Source organism: Chiloscyllium plagiosum, chromosome 19 (genome assembly GCF_004010195.1).
Source record: "Chiloscyllium plagiosum isolate BGI_BamShark_2017 chromosome 19, ASM401019v2, whole genome shotgun sequence".
Taxonomy (NCBI): domain Eukaryota; kingdom Metazoa; phylum Chordata; class Chondrichthyes; order Orectolobiformes; family Hemiscylliidae; genus Chiloscyllium; species Chiloscyllium plagiosum.
Window position 1 is genome coordinate 24,394,998 of NC_057728.1, and position 19,787 is coordinate 24,414,784.

General features: G+C 37.5%; 1 protein-coding gene across 1 annotated transcript in view; it reads left to right on the forward strand.

Annotated features, from left to right (window-relative positions):
• Nucleotides 1-19,787, forward strand: part of cacna1c (calcium channel, voltage-dependent, L type, alpha 1C subunit) — an 890,104-nt gene that overhangs the window by 697,914 nt on the left and 172,403 nt on the right. Inside the window, exons 30-31 of the mRNA XM_043708872.1 lie at nucleotides 6,019-6,102; nucleotides 6,490-6,682. Coding sequence (XP_043564807.1) covers nucleotides 6,019-6,102; nucleotides 6,490-6,682 — 277 coding nt within the window. The remainder of the gene's footprint in view (nucleotides 1-6,018; nucleotides 6,103-6,489; nucleotides 6,683-19,787) is intronic.

The window sequence follows — 19,787 nt, forward strand, 5'->3', positions numbered from 1 at the left end:
TGAAAAACAACCTTCTGGTTTGGCTCAACTTAAGGATAAACATATTTTACTGCTTTAGCTACAATGCTGTTAAGCCAGGAACAATCACTAAACCTCTGATTATGGCAATGGCAACACATGCAGATTTCTCTGCAACTGTTAGAATCCCTACAGTATGAAAACAGGCCACAGCGCCCAACAAGTTCACACCGACTGTCTGAAGAGCATCCCACTCGGACTTGCCCTCCTACCCTATTCCTGTAATCCTACATTTCTCATGGCTAATTCACCTAACCTATGCATCTCTCGACACTCTGGGCAATTTAGCATGGCCAACCCACCTAACTCACACATCTTTGGACTGTGAGAGGAAACCCATTTGGATGCAGGGAGAACGTGCAAACTCCATACAAACAGTTGCCCAAGGCTGGAATTGAATCCGGGTCCCTTGTGCTGTGAGGCAGCAGTGCTAACCACTAAGCCACCATGCCACACTACTCTTGGAGAATACCTTAGAACAATCGTTAGCTCCTACCAGGAACAATCTTTCATATCCTAATGGGTGGACCTTATCCTGTGGTATCAGTCAATTCTTTCAGTTACTAACTGCCTTAAATAACAGTTAGGATTTGGTATACACTCTAAGAGTGAGATTGAGACAGGTTCAATCATGGCTTTCAAAAAGAATTTGGATAATTGGAAGAGGAAAAGAATAGTAGGTTCACACAAGAAAGGCGGAGGTGTAGAACTACCTGTGTTACACTTGTAGAAAGCTGACATGAACTGTGTGGCCCAATTGGCCTCCTTCTATCCTGCGACTATTCTCCGATTCTATAATTTTGTGATTGTTGACAGTGAAATTTCTTCATTTTGAACACAGTTACTTGTCATGTTGTTATCATGGAAATAGGTTGCCACCATAATATTTTGATTGATTTGTTTCCACATAGCAGTTGCTGTTTGAGTGAGATACAATTTAAAGGAAGAAGAAGAAGAATCATAATTTGACTGTATTGCGAGGCAATATGCAGTCATGAAAATGCATTCATGAAAATGAATGCAATGTCATGTTCAGTAAGGGAGACTTATTGACAAATAGGTGCTCTTTCGACTGAAAGATATTCAACCATTTAAATTTCTGCCTGCACTGTGTTATCATTTTATTCTGAAGGTGTATGAGAAGAATTTGCTACTATGTTGCACACAAAAAATTAAAATGTTCAATTATAACACCTAAGTGTTATAAGTTTCTCTTCATATTGTTATTGCATTTCAGAATATTATTTTGCCACAAATTATGTTGCCATCTTTTGTACTTGTAAAGAGAACACAAATGTTTTTACATGAAAAACAAAGTCCCTTCCATCAAATTTGATCTCTCCTGGATAAACCAATTCAAGAACATATTGGTGAATGGGGACAGTTTATTGAATCAGTTCATTTTCAATGTTTTACATCACTTTTTCAATGCTTAACCCATTAAAGTAGACAAAAATCAATGAATGAATTTGATGACTTTATTTGCTTTGTTTAATTTGGTGAATTGCAAATTTGTGTACGTGGGTAATATGCACTTTCTAAAGAATGTTTATGCCTTTCAACAGCAAATGCCTTTGCAAAATTTTTAATTGATATAATTAACAAACAATGTGTGGTTTTTACAGGTGACACTGTCTTTGATTCGTTTATGTTTGTGGGGCATTTTGCAATATAAAATAATTGTTGTTTGAAAGTCAGGAAGCATAATTTTGCCAACATAAGTCAGAAAACACCAGTTTGACACTCACTCCCGTGACTACAGGTGTTATTTTCCTTCTTTAGCGAAAGTTCTAAAGAACCCCATCCATATTACTTTCCCTCCCCATTTTCTCCTCTTCCTTTTCATGAAAACTCTGTCACTTAAAAAGATATAGATTTGAAAACAGCCTTCCAAGTGTCCTGCTCATGAGCATTCTTTACATGTGAGGCAAGTTGGTTAATATTGACAGTCTGTTCACCGTGGTGGTCATTACAACTGAATTCAATAATATCCTCATCTACTCTATATATCTGGACGTGGCAGCTGTTGTTTACTGACTAATGATCAAAAGCAGAAATTATCACTAAGGTTTCTGTGTTCTGGTCTAAAGGCAAAACAAATGAAATGTAGTACTCCCAACTATTAGTTGACAACATATTGTATCCCTTGAAACAATTAAATTTTAGAAAAATAGAACTATAATTAATGGGCCAAAAATAGCAGAAATATTCTTCTCAATTGGAATTAACGTGTCAAAATGAGCCATCAGAACAACCAGTACAGGCTGTAGAATGGTTATGAACTGCATTGTTTTATGCTGTTTATTGAACTTGTGTTATTTCTTCGGCATAGAATACACAGAGCTAACCTAAATATGGTGTGAAGAAGTTGAATCTTTGGTCCCAATTTATAAATAATAAACAGTAATTATATAATTTTGGATGTCTTGACTTAGCATTCAAGCCACACCAACCACATTAAGCTCTTTATGAGCTGTAAACAGCTAAAGTAAATAAGCTTGATATAATCTACTCTAGTTCTTAGTGGATATCAACCTATAATTAAAAAAAGTCCTTCAGTGTTGTTACTGGGTTCAAGGTGAAAAGGTATAAACACTGATAAACTTTATCATCAACAAAAGATTATTATTTGAAAGACACCATTGAACAGCATTCACCCAAATGGAGCATTACTGTTGATCACGTCCATCTGATAGACATTGAAAATAATTGGGAAGCTGAGAGCATTTTTAAGAATGCATATCTTATTTCTGTGAAGAAAGGTTATTTTCTAGTTTGCTGGAAAATGTCAATCTTCTTAGTTTAGCGGACAAAATGTGTTCCTGAATTTTGCTATTTACATTTTATAGCATCATAATCATCCAATGGCCATCAAAATGTTGCTCCTGGTCATTTTAAATTTTACTCCTTGCAAGAAACCAGCAAGTATGCATTTTGAATATATAACGGAAAAATCATTCAAATGTTATGGGTATACATGTTTGAAATGCTTCAAAGTTTTGTAAGATTGAGTACTCTTCAGCTCCCAATGATTTTTCTACTCCATGAACCATATTGCATATTTTCTGTAATTTGTCGGAAATGAATATTTTTTTCTCTAAAACATTTCTGTGTAAGTTTCAGCAATCAGCTTAAAAAGACTGGAAACCATCTATCATTGTTAAACAAGTAGATTGTATTAGTTAAAACAATTATTGATAGCTATGAACTTTGAGTACTTAAGACCAAGCCTCAGTTTTGTCAAGAAGGCATGAATCAGCAGTAAACAATTTTTCATCCTGGGGGCTGGATTTTCATCTCAAGTTCTGAAATAAAGGCAGCAGTTCTCAACTCTGCCAAGCCAGAACTACTACCTCTCTAACATCAGCCATATCTTATCTTCTCGAGACTTGTGTGGGCCACATTTAGGTCTGTTGCCTCCCGAGGCAGGCCGGAGTCATGGGTGCTGAAGTGGATTGGTTAGAAAGCCCATCTCTGCTCTTGGGAATGTTGATCGACTTCTCCACATTATTCTTATGTCTCCCCTAAAACTTGTCCCCCACTCCCACCATCCCACATTTCCCTTCCATGCTCATTATCTGGGCAAATGTCATCATTCTCCTTAAATCACCTTTTCCTCTCATATTCCTCCTGCATCTTTCATGCCCCTTTATATCTTAGTCCCTCTCATATCCCAATTTTTCCTTGATGACCCACATGCATCCTCCATAGCCACTCACCCAATATCCACCAGAGACTTGTGATATCGATGGGAAATCTTTGAAGGGATTGTGAAAAATATTGATGAACTATATATCTAAAAGAGATATTACTCAAAGACACAGACACCTTTGAGAAAAACTCCAGACCTATTAATTCCTCTTATGTGGTTACACAGTTCTAAACTCCACATCAAAGGCACATAATTCTTTAATAACCTCTTAATCTTTTAATCAAACTGCATATATAAACTTTGAGGATCTGAGTGTTTCATCAGCTTTTGATACTAATTGGCCCAACTGTCAAAATAACCATTAAACTCGAGACAGTGGGACCTATTGCAACTGAAAGAACAGATGGCTCAGTTTTTCTGTGTGACTCCAGATGTTCAGTCATTAAAAGATTTCCAGGATCATGTCACTTTTTTATTTTAAAGCATTTAATTCATTTGAGATCATGACAAGAGGTCGTGTGCACTATTTTTTATAGTTTTAAATACATAAAAGCAGTTTCGCCAATGAGCAAAGTGTTCACCATTTAAACAAGGCTGATCACTGTAATGGTTAACTTATCTTTTCAGAGCAAATCCCTACAGACACTTTTGTATAAAAATGTCTAACTTATAATGCAGCACTTAAAATTTATACCTGAAGTTGTCAAAAGATGGAACACTTTTCTGTCAGAATGTTTCCAACTCTTCAGCAGACTTCTTCAAAGGTTTCCGAACATTTTTGCCTGGTGAATTTTCAAAAGGATTTTGAAAACTGCCTGACCCAACAAAAATACATGTGACATTTGTAGTCCTGTCAATAACAACCCCAACATCACAAGCTGTATATGCAGGATTGCAAGCCAAACATTTCCCATCAATGAGACCTTTGTATAGGACTTGACAGTTTGATGCAAAAATTCAAATTTATACTGCAATGACCTCATTTTTTTTTCAATTCACACATCCATTCTTGATTTTTTAAATTTTCTCATGTATGTTTGAGTACCTAACTGAGAACCTGGTTCTTATATAAGCAGTGAAAGAAGAAAATTGGTATGTAATTTCAGTATTTTCAAATAACTGTCAAATCCTGCAATATTTTATAAAAAGATATTTTAAAATGCCAATACCAGGTTTTATATTGTTATAATTGTCATCCTATCTCATCTCCTATCTTAAATGTATGCAGTGATTACCAACATAAATGCATTTTGTTAACTCATCAGAAAACATCATTACAGATTCTCCTCTAAGCAGATAATTGGCCTGTGGATAAGTTCCTTTGTCGGTGGCATTCCTAAATATTTCCTTGTTCATGCTGTGCTTGGATGCTAGTTTTAATATTACCCATACCCTGCCCCCAGACTATTTATGTTTTAACTTCATCATTAAAGTTAACAGCTTCTGAACTTAGCTCTTCACTGGAATGGGATAGGATGGAAGACATAAACATGAAATGTTACTTATGAAATTGAAGTTATCGTGAATATATGATTCTAAATAAGGTGGAAATTAACCTTGTTAAACCCATAATATTCTGTGTTGTAGATTAAAAAGTGTTTTTTAAAGCACAATGTGTGGTAATTTTTGGGAAGAACCTAATGTCTTCTTTTTGACTTTGATTTTCAAATCAGGATACAAAAGGTGAACAGTAAACACCTCCAACATTTTTTAAAGCACAATGTGTGGTAATTTTTGGGAAGAACCTAATGTCTTTTTTTTTAACTTTGATTTTCAAATCAGGATACAAAAGGTGAACAGTAAACGCCTCCAACATAGTTTAATACACACCAACAGTACTTCTAAAAAAGCTACAACTTAACTACTCCAACCAAATCTTTTACTAATGAACTATCATTTGAGTTATCTCAGAAATTTGTGTACGGCAAGATTTCGCTGATAAGACTTAACATTTTTAAGTTTTCAATCTCGGCAGCATAGCTGCAGTGAGAGTAAATGGAGACAACTGTTTTCATACAAGGACAAAAACAGAAATGATAATTATTTTCTAAAGACAGACTCTGCTTCCAGACTTCGGTCTACACAGCACAATCATCTGCCTTTTAATCATATAACCCCAGAAAAGGAAGAGGAGAGAAAATAAATTATTTGCTTGACATATTGTATTAATATGAAAACATGATTTGGACCAACACAAGAATTGCTAATGGTGTAAAACTATGTTGTGGTGATGACCTGAGGTTGTCAAATTTGAGAATATTTGCCATATAAAGTCTTGCATCTAAGACCAACTTCTAACCTGCCTTTCACCCCCCACCCCATTCCCACTTCCCACCTGCACCATGTAGGGTTACTTTAGTGATCCCTGGAATGTTTTTGACTTCCTCATCGTAATTGGCAGCATAATAGACGTCATTCTGAGTGAGATCAATGTGAGTATACATGACGCTCTTCAAGATCAAACCTATGTACTTTTTTCTCTCTTTCTTAACCAGCTTTACTTTGTCAGATATTTAATTCCATTAGTTTCACTAACCACAAGTGCTACAATGGATCTGGTGAGACTACACAGAATTAGGAAAGCAACGCAGGTCAAATCAAGTATCACATGGAAATGAAATGGCTTAACATGGTTCAACTGGTACAGTTTAAAGTCCTGGATGTGTAGTTGACAATTGAGGGTCAACTCTTCATAGATAGTCATGTCTATAAAAGGAAGTACTGTACACGTGTAACCTCTTTCTCTTATTTTCTCTTCTCTTCCCTTTTCTATTTTTTTATTCTTTCCTTGTCTCTTTCCCTTTTTTTTCCACATGCAGCACTATTTTTGTGATGCATGGAATATATTTGACGCCTTAATTGTTGTGGGTAGCGTTGTTGATATAGCTATCACAGAGGTGAACGTAAGTAACCATCTCAATGAACATGCCTGCTCCACTTCTGTTTGTTATACTTCTATTCATATACAATTTTATGTTTGTAATGTCATCCTTTTTCCTGCCCCTAAGCCTGGCATGACTTGAACTGTATAGCAGGTACAGAGTGCAGCATAATGCCTACAGTCATTTTACTTTTGAATTATTCTGATTTCTGAGTTAAAAGCTCATGCCAACATTTACCTAATATGACATGGATAGCAAAGCCATTTTTTAAAATCAAAATACATTTTTTGGCAACACTACTTCAAATAGTTTAAAGGAATCCAATGTATACTTATCATTAGGATAGTATGTATTAAAGGGTAAATCATGATGATAACTTGTTGAATTGCTAATCTTGCCTGTGTTTTTGTAGAAAGGCCTTAAGCAAAGGAAAGGTATCTCAACACCACAAGAGAAAAAAATTGAACAGAAATGTTTGGGCAATTGTTGCAAAACTCTAGTGACCTGATGGAGATCTCATAGTTTGCCCACCCCTAACTTTAAAAAGTTACATTATGTGTAAAGTTCCAAAACTATGAAGTGACAGCATATCACAAAATGTTTTTCCATATAAATAAATCACTTCCAATTATGTTGACATTACTAATGCAGTTTCCCTGTCATTCAAGTTGCCTTTTTCTATTGAATTATAGTGGGTGTTTTGTTTTCCTTGAAATTTATGTTTTTCATGTCAAATTTTTTTTCTGTCATCTTTGTGTTTTTACAGCTCTGATAAAATGCACTAGAGACAAACTTGCTGTATAAAGCTAGTGGATTACCTACCCATTGTAGAACTCACCCAGTTTTGTTCCATGCAAGTTCTACATTGGATGGGCAAACTACTATGCCAAGTTACCTCACAGAAAATAAAGTAAAAGATATATTAGTATTAATTATAATTTTGAAACTATTTTTTAAAATGTTGCTGGAAAGAAACATGTTATTGAAGCTTTTAATTTTGCATTCATCAGGCCAAACACAAGAATGATAAATTTCAAGCAATCATTTTAGAAAAAATAGGCTGATTGGTTGGAAAATCACTACTGATTGGCTGAGCTATTACCATGAACTATAGGCTCTCCAAACACCGGGGCGAAAATGTACAAGGCTTGAACATAATATATTCATTTTGTTTGAAAAGAATAGCTTTCTGTGTATGAACATATGTTGCTTCTACCAAGCATAAATGAGCAAATATATGAACTTGTATGATTTTCTTATATAGGTTATTGGTATAGCTAGCTATTGACACACTCAGGATGGCTCAGCAGAGTGCTGCCCAATTGCAGAGTCTAACAGTAAATACTTTGTTTTGGATTTTCCAAACATGCCCTCATTAAATATGGTTAATATTCAGCCTGTTGTGAATCTCCAAAAGGACGTGCTGTTTCATTTGATCATGGTGACACTTGACAGTTTAGCAAGCTTAGAACTCTTCATGCTAATGCCTCAGTCAACAGCATCTATTTGCCAACTAATCAGCACCCTTTGTGTAGTGTAAATTGTTGTGATTGATTGAACAATGTCCTTTTTTCACATTTAATGAATTTGATGAATATACGGCAAAAATATTTTTAAAATGTGGCTTCCCTTTCAGCTATATTGAAGTTCTGTGCTACTGTTGACTGTTTAATTAAAGTCAGTGATTAAGTTACAAAATAAACCAAGCCCAGAAAATTTGCCAGATAACCTTTTTTAAAGGACACAATTGATCCACCTATTAAAAGTAAAGGTAAAGTCACCATAATCCCAGATGTCAATAGGGTTACTCAAATTGTTAGAGAGACGTCTGGTGGTGATTTGATCTGAGGGCCACCGTGTCTCAGGCAAGGGGAAGAGGTCGAGAAGGAGAGTTTTTCATAGTAACCTCAGCTAGTGCAGGAATTGAACCCATGCTGTTGGCATCACTTTGCATCACAAACCAACCAATCAGCTAACTGACCTCCAGTGAAAAGTTGCCTGTTGTTAAAATACTCGGAGAAAGTGAGGACTACAGATGCTGGAGATCAGAGTTGAGAGTGTGGTGCTGGAAAAGCACAGCCGGTAAGGCAGCATCTGAAGAGCAGGAGAATTGATGTTTCAAACATAACCTTAACGTCCGAAATGTTGATTCTCTTTTCCAGCGCCACACTATTGTTAAAATACTGAAAGGTTATTGCGTTTGTGAGCCAAAGTTGGGTTTCATAGTATTGCAAAATCAGTAAACATTACTGTGTAGACCGAGAGTTACTTTTTTACAAAAATGGAATTGGTTTTTAGTGCTTCAGTCTAAAAAGAAACATAACACCATAATTTATTTCAGTGTGTTTGTGACCTGTGTCACTGTTCCTGATTATGAATTTCATTTCTAACATTCCTCAAACCTGACAACTTTTATTACATTGGGAAACTTCTGTAATTATATGTTTGATGATGATCAATTAGATAAAAGGAACCATTAAGCCTAATCAACTGGAACCTTCTGCAAGTTTTCATTATAAATTAATTTCATTCTAACTGGAACTTCAGTGTAATTCAAACTTTTAAAAAACTGTCATTAGTTTGTATGTACTTAAATATCTGCTATACAGTTTATAACTAAATTTTGCGTTACCTCTATTACTAAGCATGGTTGGATTTTCTTAATATGAATAACCACATTGCACTTATTTATCAAAACTCTTTTGACGAAGGTCTCTACTGACAATGATGTTTATGAAATAAGATCCCTGCAATAATGTGAAGAAGCTTCTAGCAGAAGTCCATTAATTCTTGTGCATAGCCACTATTTTTATATAAAGATATTGTGCATTTAATACAAAAAATTAAAGCAAACTATCAAAGTCTCAGTCATATCAGTAAGCCTTCATTGTATCATGCAGTGTCTTTGGCTGCATAAGTCCATTACTTTGTAATTAAAAATAATCTAAAACAAAATTGACAACTATAGATTTCACTATTTGGCAAGATGGGATTACTGGCCTGGTTCCAAACTTTTTATATGATTGAATATAAAATACACCATAGTTCAAACTGTGGCTGACCTTCTGTTGCAAAATACATTCTGCCTGATTTCCAAGCCAATGTACTTAACAGATGTAGAAGACTAACTTCCAATTGTAAGTTCTTCTTAAAGGCCATATATGACAAAGTTCAAACTCTCTGCTCCCAACCCACACACAAAAGTATGACATGGTCTGCTTTCAACTGGACATAGTCCAATTTCTCTACCTGAGAAGTATCAAATGCTACAGGCTTCATTTTAGCGATATACTGAATACATAACTTCCAGAATTCTGACACTGTATTCGGTGCTTCTTTGAGAGGATGAAGAAACACTTGCCTTTTGAGTTGATCTCCCTGCAGAAATAGAGCTTTAAAAGCAATTGATGAACATTTCCAAGCATTTGTTACTAACAAAGTCAAGAAATCTTTAAAACTGATTTTCCTCCTGTAGGTGTATCCACACTTATATCTTGGCCCCCTCAGCTTTTCTTCAAAACTTTGTGCAAATAGCTTTGTTTTAACCTCATGTGTACCATTCAGAGGTAGCCTTTCCATGCATTTATAACAATGCAGTAGCACTGGCTGTCACCTGTTTGGCAACCTCTGTATACATCCCACACTCTCTCCAGCTTTGTAATTTTTGTTGTTTGGTATATTTTATTAATTTATCTTCTAAGTTATTTGTAGGCACGAGGTCTTCCTGATCACATTGACTTCTACTCCAGAAGGCATTCCTTGAGCTCTGCTGCTTTCTTGACCCTGTTAAGCTATGCCCTCTATTTTGCCTTATATGTCTTTTTGAACTACTGTTAATTCATCTTCCCATCCTATTAAAATGATTTTTTCTATGGTTTATGATTTCTTTCTGAAGGCATGTTTGCTTCCTGAGTAGCTATCAGAGGCTACAGTGCAATTTCTTGCCTTCTATTTTTGTACTTCGTGTTTCCAATTCATGTGCTTTACCTCCTTGACTGTTGCTGCAGTTCCCAGTGACCTACTCTGATTTGCTTATAATAGTTCAATTTCCCCACTGTTTGACCCCTGTGGTAAATGCTTGATTTCTGTACACACTTTTGATCTTTACCATTCAGCACTGATGGCCTCACCTGCGTCACCAGAACTTATCCATCCCTCAGCTGACAAACTTGTTAAATGCAACAATCTGATCCTCATACCTATGCAACATATGATTTATGCCAATGGTCCAACTCTACTTCTTATCCACAACTATTTACAGTCTTTATTATTCTTGACTGACTAAATCTGGTGACTAATCAACAAAATGTAAAATTAAAATGTTTGTTCTTTTTTCCACACTTTTAAATCCATAGCCACATAGCCTTGGTGGTGGACTGACTGAGTGACACCACATCCACAAACAATCAAGTGGGCTGCTTTATTCTGAATGGTGTCAAGCTCTTTGAATGTTGTTGGAGCTGCATTCATCCAGGTAATTGGGGAGTATTGCATCACACTCCTGACTTGTGCCTTGTAGATAGTGGACGGCTCTGGGGAGTCAGAAATCTCCTTTCAATTTCACATACCGTTCCCACTCAGCTAAAGCACTGTGTTTCTCCATGATTAATAACACTTGGAGGAAGCACTGAGGGTGACAAGGGTGACAATATACTCTGGGTGGGGAACTTCCATGTCCACCAGTATGAATGGCTCTGCAGCAGCAGCACTAATAATCACATTGTTTGGTCCTAAAGGACATTACAGCTGGACTGGGTCTGCAGCAAGTTAGGAGAGAACCAACAAGAGGGAAAAACGTACTTGGCCTTATCCTCACCAATCTGCCAAATACTGACCCATCCGTCTGCTTTTGATCATCAGTCAAGTGATGGATGGTATTATAAGCAGTACTATCAAACAACACCTGCTTAGCAATAACTTGCTCAGTGATGCCCAGTTTGGATACTGCCAGAGCCACTCAGCTCCTGACCACATTATAGCCTTGGTTCAATTATGGACTAAAGAGCTGAATTCCAAAGTGAAGTGAGAGTGACTGCCCTTGATAGCAAAGCCACATGTAAGCAACTGTCACATCAAGGAGCCCTAATAAAACTGGAGTCAATGTGAATCAGGGGAAAAATTCTTCGATGGTTGGATTTATACTTGACACATAAGGAGGTGGTTTTGATTATTGGAGGTTAGTCATCTCAGCTCCAGGACAACTCTGCAGGTATTATTTAGATTAGTGTCCAAGGCCCAACTATTTTCAGTTGCTTCATCAATGACCTTCCCTCCATCGTAACGTCAGAAATGGGATATTTGCCATGATTGCATAATCTTCAGCACCATTTACGATTCCTCAGATACTGAAGCCCAACTGCAACAAGACCTGGACAGTATCCAGGCTTGAGCTGACAAGTGGCAACTAACATTCACGCCACATAATGCCATGCAATAACCATCTCCAATAAGAGACAATCTAACTACCACTGCTAGGCATTCAATGGCATTATCATCACTGAATTCCTACTATCAACATCTTGGAGGTTACCATTGACCAGAAACTGAACTGGATTCACCATATAAATATTGTGATTACACAGCAGGAATACTGCAGTGAGTAACTCACCTCCTGACTCCTCAAAGCCTGTCCACCATCCACAAGGCACAAGTCAGGAGTGTGATGGAATACTCCCCAGTTGTTTGAATTAGTGCAGCTCCAAAAACACTCGAGGAGCTTGACATCATCCAAAATAAACCTTTCCATTTGATTGGCACCCAATCCACAAATATTCAGTCATTCCACCACCTGCTTAGTCGCAGGCAGTGTGTACTATCTACAAGACACACTGCAGAAAGTAGGCAAAGATCCTTAGACAGCACCTTCCAAATCCACAGCGAATTCCATCTACACAAAGGCCAACAGGTTCCCCTCTAAGCCATTCACAATACTGACTTGGAAATATATTATAGTTACTTCACTGTTGCTTGGTCAGCATCCTGGAATATCCCCCCTATTGGCATTTTGGGTCTACGTAAAGCACAGGGATTGCAGTGGTTCAAGAATGAAGTTCACCACCATCTTCTCGGGGCAACTTGGGATGTGCAATAAATGTTGGCCCAGTCAGTGATGCCTAAGTCCCACAGTGAATTAAAACCAAATGCAATTTATACGGAGACAATCTTGCCAGCCATTAACATTGTATCTTTCATTTTCTGTCATATCACCAATTGTCCCATCTGCATTATTTGCACTGCTGAAAAGAAGTAGTTTCTAAGGAAATTTTTTGGTGATTCCCATATTCAAGAGGTGTGTCTTTCTGCAAATTTAGTTCTCATCAAAATTAAAAGTCCATACTCAATACTTTCTCATAGTGTAATTAACAAATACAAACCTACTGAATTTTTCTAAGGAACTATCTTCACTCCTAAATTTGTCAAAGTCTGACTACACTTCATAAGCATTTAGAATTTATCCAAATCTTCGTGTGGTCATATCATTGGGCTCCAATTCTGAAAAAAACATTGTTACTTGCTAGAGTAGTGTTTAGTTTTCAATCCTTGACTCTCAGACAGGTAATCAACCTCTGCTACCAATGCTAAATGCCACAGGTTAAAATGTCACACATTTCTCTAGTCAAAGTTTTGTTTCAAGTTCAGATATTGCAAACTCCGACACACTCTAATTATTTGCTTCCCATATTTAGACATCCAGTTATCACCTAATTAATCTTTAATTAATTTATATCCATTACATGCTCCCTTATTCCATTAGATGTCAGGAATCCCTCCTATGTCCTGGTAGATAAGAACAATGGGCACATGGGTGTGTGTATGTGGTGGATAAAGTGTGGATGAGCGGACAGGTGAGTAAGTAGTTGTATGAATGAGTGTCCACATGATGGAGTGATTGAATCAGTTGTGGGATGGGATTGAGTAGTCAGGCTGGGTCTAAAGATAATCAGATCTGGTTGGTAGTCAAGTTAGGGCTAATCAATTTGGGTCAGAAATGTTTTTGGGTTAGGTTGGGGTGGTCAGTTGAGTCAGAGGTTGGGTTTGGAGGAGATTAGTTGGTGAGTAGGGCATCAGTTGCAAAAGTCTTTAAGTTATGCTGTTAAATCGATGAGTTACACAAGAAATTAAACAGAATTGAGCATTTCTCAGGTAAGTAGCATACATCTAACCCATGTCTCTATCCTGATACCAGGACAAGACACATTCGTAGAGATTCCGAGGCAATTCATACCAGCCCATCAATTACAGTGCTTTTATGTGTCTTTTAACTTTTAGAGGATCCCAATGTTCAATAGCAACTTAACTTTAGTGCATATCTGCTCCTGATACCAGAAGATCTGGCTCAATTGCATAGATTATGAAAGGTAAATCTTGCTGGACGATCCTTACTGAATTTTATAAAGGAGTAACAGAGAGAAATGGCAATGTAATGCAGCAGATATAATCCATTTGGAATTTTAAAAGGCTTTTGATAAATTGGCTTATAATAGATTAATGAAGGAAGTGAGAGAATGTGAGGTAAAGGAATATGTAGCAGAATGGATTACTAGCTGACTTCAAAGACAAAGCAGAGAGTGAGAATACAGGATTGTTATTCAAAATAACAATGTAGGAACCGGTATTCCACAATGATCTGTCTTGGAAAACTGCTGTTCATAATTTACATTAACAATATTGAACTTTGAAATCAAAATCACAAATTCTAACTTTGCAGATGATACCAAATCCAGGGGTTGTTGGGATATAGCAGCAAATTACAGAAATTACTTGTAGAATGGACAAATAATTGGCAAGTGTACATTTAACATATATAATGTATGGTAGGATAATGAGAATATGAATTGTACTTACTTTCTGGGAAATGTAATTTAGTTGGGTTTGGGGTCAGTGGGATCTTAGAATAGAATTACATGAACTGTTAGAGATAATACACTATATTTTAAGCAAACTAAAGCACTCCTGAAACCAAACGCTCCTAAAAACACAATAGTTTACACAGTTTTTGTTAAATATTACAGTTGGCAAATGGACTTCTGCTTTTAGCTCCCATATCGTGCATGCTTCAAAAATTGGTTTTGTCAGATGTAGGTGATACTTGGACTTCTTTCCCAGAAAAATGAGTTAAGGATATAACAAGTTTCTTGATTTAAAGTGGCACTTCTTTATTAAAAGAGCCAAGTCTTCTCACTCGATTGCCCATCTACTACTGATTATTAAATATTAAGAAATGTATATTTTACAAGTATAAATAACTTGAAAGTTGGAACTGGAACCCTAGGTGTAGCCATATTTATGGAATTGTTCATTCTACCAAATGAATCGTAGTTATGTAACTACAAATATTTCTATCAGACAGCTTTTAAGACAAACCGCTCAGTGTTAAATCAGGCTTTACCTTTCTAGACAGATGCATAGATTGTCCTGGTAGCATGATTTTAAAATCCTGCTCTTTGTATCTTTGACTTGGCATGAATTGTTGGATATAGCTATGATTTGAGAACCAATATTTGTTAATAAACAATTTCTTTCTCATAGGAGATTTATTTTGTGGGAAATAGAAACAATTCACATTTACAATTTATTTTCAGTTGCTACTTTAAAATCTATTCTTGTGAAATACAATCAAATTCTATTTTTTAAACCAAAGAGGTTTAGATATATTAAATAAAGGGAGGAGTGATGAGACTGGAACCAGGATGAAACTCAACATAGAGATACATTTGGGACATAACCATGTTCTGAAACAAAAAAAGTATTATATTGAAATAGCTGGAGCTTTTATCATAGTGGTAAGACCAGAGAGGTTCTTCAGTAACAGCCATTACCTAGTATCCTATTAAAAAAGCTAGTTATGACTCATTAACAAGGCAGAATTTGTCAAGTGGTTTTAACAGTGATAATAGAATGTAAAACAATCTAAAGTGTATTTTATTTGGCCTCAGGGCAGAAACTGTCCAAGTGTAGTATCAAACCTTAGCAAAACTGCTGTCAATGGGAAATGGAGGAAAACATTCCACTAGTCAAAGCCATACCTTGCACAAAGAAAGATGGTTATGGTTGTTGGAGGCCAATCATCTCAGTCACGGGACCTCACTGCAGAATTTATTTAGGGTCGTGTCCTAGGCACTCTGCTGCTTCAACAATGACCTTCCCTTTGTCTTAAGTTCAGAAGTGAGGATGTTTACCGATGATTACACAATGCTCATCACCATTTACGAGGAGAAAGTGAGGTCTGCAGATGCTGGAGATCAAAGTTGAAACTTTATTGCTGGAACAGCACAGCAGGTCAGGCAGCATCCAGGGAACAGGAGATTCGACGTTTCGGGCACAGGCCCTTCTTCAGGAATAAGAAGGGCCTGTGCCCGAAACGTCGAATCTCCTGTTCCCTGGATGCTGCCTGACCTGCTGTGCTGTTCCAGCAATAAAGTTTCAACTCATCACCATTTACAACTTCTTAGATAATTAAATAATCTGCATCCAAATGCAGGAAGATGTGGACAACATTCAGGCTTGGGTTGTTAAGTAGCAATTACAATCAAGCAATGACCATTTCCTCCAAGAGAGAATTCAACCATTGCCCCTTGAGATTCAATTTCAGTAGCATCACTGAATTCCCCTCTATCAATATCTTAGAGATTTCCATTGACCAGAAGCTGAACTGGAGTAGCTATATAAATTGAATTGGCTGAGAGCTAGTATCTATGGAAATCATTTACTTTCTCAGATTTTCCATCGTTTGAGTCTTAAGAAGATAATTAACTGAATATACCTCACAGTGCTGATAAAGGTACTGGAAATGACAATGACAAACCCTGCAAAATTCTCCTTACTAATATCTGTCAGCTTGTACCAAAATTGGCAGAGCTAGTCAAGCAACACAGTCATAATCCCCCTCCCCACCAGCTGATAATCCTGTCCTCCTCTATATTAAACACAACAGAAGCACTAAGCATGGCAAGACTGCAATATGTACCCTGGGTAGGAGACTTTACTGTCCACCACTGAGTGTCTCAGTAGCACCACTACTTACTCAGCTAGCTGAGTCCGCAAGGGCAAAGTTGCTAGATTGGTCTGTGGCAAGTGACGTGAAAACCAGAGGGAAAATCTTACTTTTCCTCATCCTCATCAATCTGCCTGCTGCAAATGCATTTGTACCTAGCAATATCAGCAAGAGTGGTCACTGCACAGTTATTGAGGAGACAAAGTCTTGTCTTCAATTGATGAAGACCTGTGCAGCACAGCCACTATAGTGAAGGAGAAAGACTTTGAACATACATCACAACTCAACTAGGCATCTGAGACAATGCATGTCATCATCAGCAAAAGATTTTTATTCAGCCACAATCTGTAACTTCATGGCCCAGCATATCCACCATTCCACTATGACCATCAAGACATGAGATCAACCTTGGTTCAATGAAGGGCACAGGAGAGAATGCCATTACCAGCACTGATAATACCTAAAAGTGAGCTGCCAACTTAGTGAAGTTACAACATAGGACTTTGCATTAGACACAGTGGAAGCACCTGACTTAGACAGTGCTGTTGCCACAGCTACCAGATCAAATCTGAGCTCTACAGTATGGCCACATCTAATGGTGAGTGTTGGTGAACAATGAAAGAACTAACATCAGGAGGGGGTATAAACATACCCACCTTCAGTGCTGAAGGATTTGCACCTTACAGAATACTTCTTAATACCTTCAGAAGTGCCAAGTGAAAAATCAACCTTGGTTTCCTTCTAAGATCTTCAGCATCACAGATACTAGTCTTCAACCAAGTTGATTCTCACAATATCACATCAAGAAATGTGTGAAGCACTGGTTACTCCAAAGGCTGTGAGCTCTAACAACATTCATGCAATAGTACTTATATGCCAGAACTAGACCTACGCCAGTCAATCTATTCCAGGATAGCAACAACATTGGCCTGTACCTGGCAATATGGAAAATGTCTCGGTATGTCCAGTCCACAAAATACAGGACAAACCAAACTCTATCAATGACTGCCAGATCTGTCTAACCTTAATTATCAGTAACATGATAGAAGGTGTCATCAACAGTGCATTTGAAAGGGCATAACTTGCTCGCTGATGCTCAGTTTGGATTCCTCCAGGACCATTCACCTTCTCACCTCTTTACAACTTTGATTCAAGTAGAGACAAAAGAACAAAACTCCAGAGTGAAAGTGTCATCAAGGTGTAAGCAATTTATCCCATTGCCCCAGTGATTGGTATGACATCTGGTGCGCAGAACTGACTTACATAAGTAATACAAAGAAACAAGTGTCTGAAGAAGTACAGGAGACAGGATAGAAAATGCAGAATCTGTAATGTGGAGTTCAGCTGATCTTATTTTAAGAACTGATATGACTTTGACTGAAGTTTTGAGTGATCTTTAACTTCTAAGGTTTGGATATGTTGATAATTAATGTGGTATAACTATTAAAGGATTTAAATGGATGAAAACCTGCAAGATGGTACTCAAGATCAGTTGAACTACAAAATTGATAAAGATAAAGTTAAAGTTATATTTAAATTTTATAATGAATATGGGCTGGTTGCTTCGAAACCAAGAAATTAACAGAATTGGAATTACTATCTTATTAATCATGTGAGGAGTGGAGAGCTGACTATATAAGACAATCACAAAACTTGATTAGATAGAACTTGATGGTGGAATTTAAATTAAATAAATATCTAGAATTAAGAATCTAATGATGTCCATGAAACCATTGTTGATTGTTGGAAAAACCCATCTGGTTCACTGATGTTCTTTAGGGAAGGAAACTGCCGTCCTTACCTGGTCTGGCCTAGATGTGATTCCAGACCCACAGCAATGTGGTTGAAGCTTAACTGCCCTCTGGGCAATTGAAGTTGGGCAATAAATGCTGACTTAGCCAGTGATACCCTCATCCTGTGAATGAATAAAGAAAAAAAGTTACTGAAAGACAGCCGGCCAATCGCAGCCTTAAAAAATCAGGTTTGGCTGATCTGGATTCAGTCATGTAGGTAGCAAGTACTGAATAGCTTATAAGGAACTGTGCTCCAAGATGATAACTGGCTAGTTCGGACTGAAGTAGGCTAATCAATTACTTGGAGACCAAAAGGAGACAACTGGTCACGACTTGCAACTTAGCAGTCTACATCCACATGGAAGCATTGAACAGTTATAAATGATGGAAATGTCAAAAGGGCTTTCTTGAGATTCTTTTCAATCTGAAATGGCGATCATAGGGACTTCACTACATTACACTGATATGATATCCTGACAGATGCCTCATTGGCTTAGCTAAGGTTAGCAGGAGAATCCAAAGGGTTTTTACAAACACATTAAGGACAAAAGGATAACTATGGAGAGAATAGGGCCCCTCAAAGATCATTGAGGAGAAAGTGAGGTCTGCAGATGTTGGAGATCAGAGCTGAAAATGTGTTGCTGGAAAAGCGCAGCAGGTCAGGCAGCATCCAGGGAACAGAAGAATCGACATTTCGGGCATAAGCCTGAAGAAGGGCTTATGCCCAAAACGTCGATTCTCCTGTTCCCTGGATGCTGCCTGACCTGCTGCGCTTTTCCAGCAACACATTTTCAGCCCCTCAAAGATCAGCAAGGCGGCCTTTGTGTGGAGACGCAGGAGATGGGGCAGGTACTAAACAAGTATTTACTGTGGTAGAGGATATGGAAGATATAGAAAGCAGCGAAATAGATGGTGACACCTTGCAAAATGTCCATATTACAGAGGAGGAATTGCTGGATGTCTTGAAACACATAAAGATGGATAAATCCCCAGGACCTGATCAGGTGTACCCTAGAACTCTGTGGGAAGCTAGAGTCAGGTGTACCCTAGAACTCTGTGGGAAGCTAGAGAAGTGAATGCTGGGCCTCTTGCAGAGATATTTGTATCATCGATAGTCACAGGTGAGGTGCCGGAAGATTGGAGGTTGGCTAACGTGGTGCCACTCTTTAAGAAGGGTAGTAAGGACAGGCCAGGGAACTATAGACCAGTGAACCTGATGTCGGTGGTGGGCAAGTTGTTGGAGGGAATCCCGAGAGACAGGATGTATATTATTTGGAAAAGTAAGGACTGATTAGGGATAGTCAACATGGCTTTGTGCATGGGAAATCATGTCACATAAATTTGATTGAGTTTTTTGAGGAAGTAACAAAGAGGATTGATGAGGGCAGAATGGTAGATATGATCTATATGGACTTCAGTAAGGTGTTCAACAAGGTTCCCCATGGGAG